Raw genomic sequence first — 3,454 nt, 5'->3', positions numbered from 1 at the left:
AAACATGAGAAAAACTTATGATGCTGAACCATCAACATCAACCATCTCTCTCAGTATTTCAGTACAAATATCTTAACATTTTTAAATCAAGATACATTTACTGGAGAAGCAAAATAACTTTAGATATCAGGACTTGTTTTCTGAAAATGTGTGGAAATGAAGTGAGTTTATGCTTGAAACAAGACAAATACATCTACCAGTGGGGTCAGGAAAATAATCTTTAATTCAAAGAGAAACAAGTTTATTTTTCTGACCCAAATGGCAGATATTTGTTCTTGTTTCAAGCATAAACTCACTTCATTTCCACACATTTTCAGAAAACAAGTCCTGATATCTAAAGTTATTAAAATATACACTTTTCTTTTATGCATTTTAAACTTTTTATTCTGATTTGTGAATTAACTGGTCCAAATTTGAGTGAAATGTTAAATTGAAAAATGTACGTGTTTGATTTGAGAATTTATTTATATATTTATTTCAGGTTTATTTAACAGGGATAATGCACACTAATGATACATAATTAAATGTACAGTGTGCCAGAATTAGCCAAAAGGCTATTTTACGTCTGCTGTCCCTGGACAGATCTTAATATGTCACACCTAAAAAAAAAAAAAAAAAGTAAAAAAAAAAAAAAAGGATTGAAATATTACATACATGTTAATATGAATATTTTTTTTTTTTTTTTTACTAAACCAACATATAAAAAGAACAATTGATCAATATCAACAACAACACCAACACACACATACACACACAAGCCAAACTGCCAGTCCATTTAACAAACATTTTTTGGACATGCACAAAAACAATATAGCTGGGACAACAACCAACAACAGTCTAAACACAAGAGAACACAATGAGCCAGCCAACCTCATCGGCATGAGAAGCACAAACAAACAAACAAACAAACAAACAGGCAGGACAGGGAAGACAGGGTAGCAGCAAGATTTCATGTCAAATGTAATGTTGACCGTCCTGACTACCTGTTAGCCACTTCTTTAAGTTAAGTTTAAAAGAAGCGTATGTTTTAAAATTCCTAATGTGAATTGGACTGAGGTTCCATCACGAGCAGCCCTGACTGAGAAAGCTCATAATGCTCATAATGCTTTTCTTTATTTATCGCAGACGCTTTTATCCAAAGCGGCTTAAGGTAAATACATTGAAATTGAAATGGAAAAGAAAAAGAAATCCTAGATTTTCAATGAGTAAACAGTCAAACCAACATTTATTCAGACACTTGCAACATCTCTCACATTATCACAGTTTATTCGCTATAGTTTAGAAAATGGTAATAAAATATGAGCAGAACTCAGTTGATATTTGACTGGTTTTGTCCGTCCTTCTGTTAGACTGTCTCACACATGAATTATGTTGAATATCTGTCAGCTGTTAAATTTAACTACACAATTAGATAATACCAGTTTAGCTCAACCAGTGACCAAGCAATGCTTCATTCTGTTCAGTCTGTGTGTAAAAAGAGCATTAGCAATTAAAGAAAAAAACACTTCAGCAAAACATGATCAGCTCAAAGTGTCCCAATCATTTTTGGTCCCAAATTTTTATACATTTTACTGGTAGTGTATGAAGAATTTCTGGGTATAATATGTCACAGTTTACTTTATTTTGATATAGTGTCCTGCACCCACTTCTCAAAGAAAAAAAATATGTATATCTAGAGTGTCTGAATAATTGTTGGTTTGACTGTGTATATTTAGAGCGCCTGATGATGACGACACGCTGTTATTGTTGTTATTTTTAAACTGAGACGGTAATTTATAAGCGTGACAACACGAGCAACACTGTGTGACACATTCAGTAGTTGGTAAGTGAGACCAGTAGGGGTCGGAGCGCTTTCCCCTGATCTCCAGCCTCCAGCATATGTTCAGTCTCAGTGCTGCATGAGAGAGAGAGAGAGAGAGAGAGAGAGAGAGAGAGAGAGAGAGAGCGAGAGAGAGAGAGAGAGAGAGAGAGAGAGAGAGAGAGAGAGAGAGAGAGAGAGAGAGAGAGAGAGAGAGAGAGAGAGAGAGAGAGACTCTTCTCTCTCCAGCATCAGACGCGAGGGATGCGCTTCATCTCCTTCGGGGTCTCGATGGATGGAGCGACAGGGTCATGAAGGTGACCACCACCTCTGGGTTGGATTTAGGGGGCCGTTACCGCAGAAGGAGCATATCCATAATTAATAAGCGCGAGTCGGAGATCCTAGAAGCGAAGCGCAAACACCGGCGAGTCATGTCACCAACCGACAGCGCTTCCAGAGGAGCTGACGAGGAGGACAAAGGAGGATGAAGGAGGCAGAGGAGGATTATAATGAAGCTGAGTGGCAAAGGACTGTGCACTATCGTCTCCAGCTGTGTGCTTTTCGTGTGTGCCGTGAGCGCGGTGATCGTGGGATTCAAATGCATCGCGTTGGGCTCCAGGGTGCGAGCGCACTTCCACCTGGGCACCGCGGCCGGCGCGTTTTACTCGGGCATTTTAGTGGCTGTCGGGCAGGTTCTGATGGGAGTTGCGCTGGTCTTTTGCAGGGGAAAGCCCAGATGTGCGAATTTCTTCCTCTTTGGGATTTTAGTGTTTCTTCTAGGGGTTCTCACGGCGTTTTCGGGCGCGGTGGTGGATGGCGATACGGTGTCCCTGGTGGAGAGGAAATACGCGCACTATTGCGCGGACTCTGTGGATGTAAACCCGGCGTGCGATGGGCTCAAGGTGTACCAGCGGGGTCTGGTGGTCTCCACTGTACTTAACACCCTGGAGTGCCTACTAGGGCTGATGAACCTGATTATTATTAAGCGTTACCACGCGGCGCGGTTTCGCCGGAGACGCAGGACGCAGCGTCGGAGCGCGCGCATTATCCTCAACGAGGAGCGAGACTTCACGGTAACGGAGTTTCAGCCGGTGTCCTACATCAACCTGGGGGTGTTTCACGCGTTGGACGAGGCGGACGGAGAGGTGCAGAGCAGGGGTCACCCGTGCATGGAGTTACCGGGCTTTTCGCCCACCAATCCGGAGCTTAATCACTCGTACCCGTTCTCCTACCCGCTTCACAGCGAGATGCCTCCTGCATACGACGAAATATTCCCTGGAGAAGAGAGCAGCAAATAGCAGAGGAGAACCGTTTTGCACTGACAATCACGCTGAACTTGCAATTGGCACGTTTATTTATAGTTGCCTAATGTACTTTTTATTCGTCTCTCACTCAGTTGTGCATAAACTACAGGACAAACCCAAGAGAAGGTAAACGTGCTGAAAGGATTATGTGCAACATTTGTTTTTGAGCTTACTTGACTGACTGATTGATTGTATTCTCGGTTCATCCCATGTCAAAATCCCAAAGTTTTGTGTGTACAGGATTCCCATTGGAATTTTTGTCATAGTTTGGAATCTGTCCTAAAGGATCCGGATTTTCTTACAGTATTCCAGCAGGGAATCCACAAAAACAAAAAGAAGTTACCAACTGAGC

The 3,454-nt window shown here is 42.0% G+C and overlaps 1 protein-coding gene across 1 annotated transcript; it reads left to right on the top strand.

Annotated features, from left to right (window-relative positions):
- Nucleotides 1-2,307: 2,307 nt before the first annotated feature.
- Nucleotides 2,308-3,096, top strand: tmem271 (transmembrane protein 271; the record flags this gene model as incomplete). The annotated part of the gene is made up of 1 exon (XM_081382511.1): nt 2,308-3,096. The coding sequence occupies one exon, from the start codon at nt 2,308-2,310 to the stop codon at nt 3,094-3,096; it is 789 nt and encodes a 262-aa protein (XP_081238637.1).
- Nucleotides 3,097-3,454: the final 358 nt, after the last annotated feature.

This window comes from Scardinius erythrophthalmus, assembly GCF_964197995.2.
Source record: "Scardinius erythrophthalmus genome assembly, chromosome: 13".
In the NCBI taxonomy this organism is placed as follows: Eukaryota; Metazoa; Chordata; class Actinopteri; order Cypriniformes; family Leuciscidae; genus Scardinius; species Scardinius erythrophthalmus.
The sequence above is the reverse complement of the archived record's forward strand: the minus strand, read 5'-3'. Positions and strand labels throughout refer to the sequence as shown.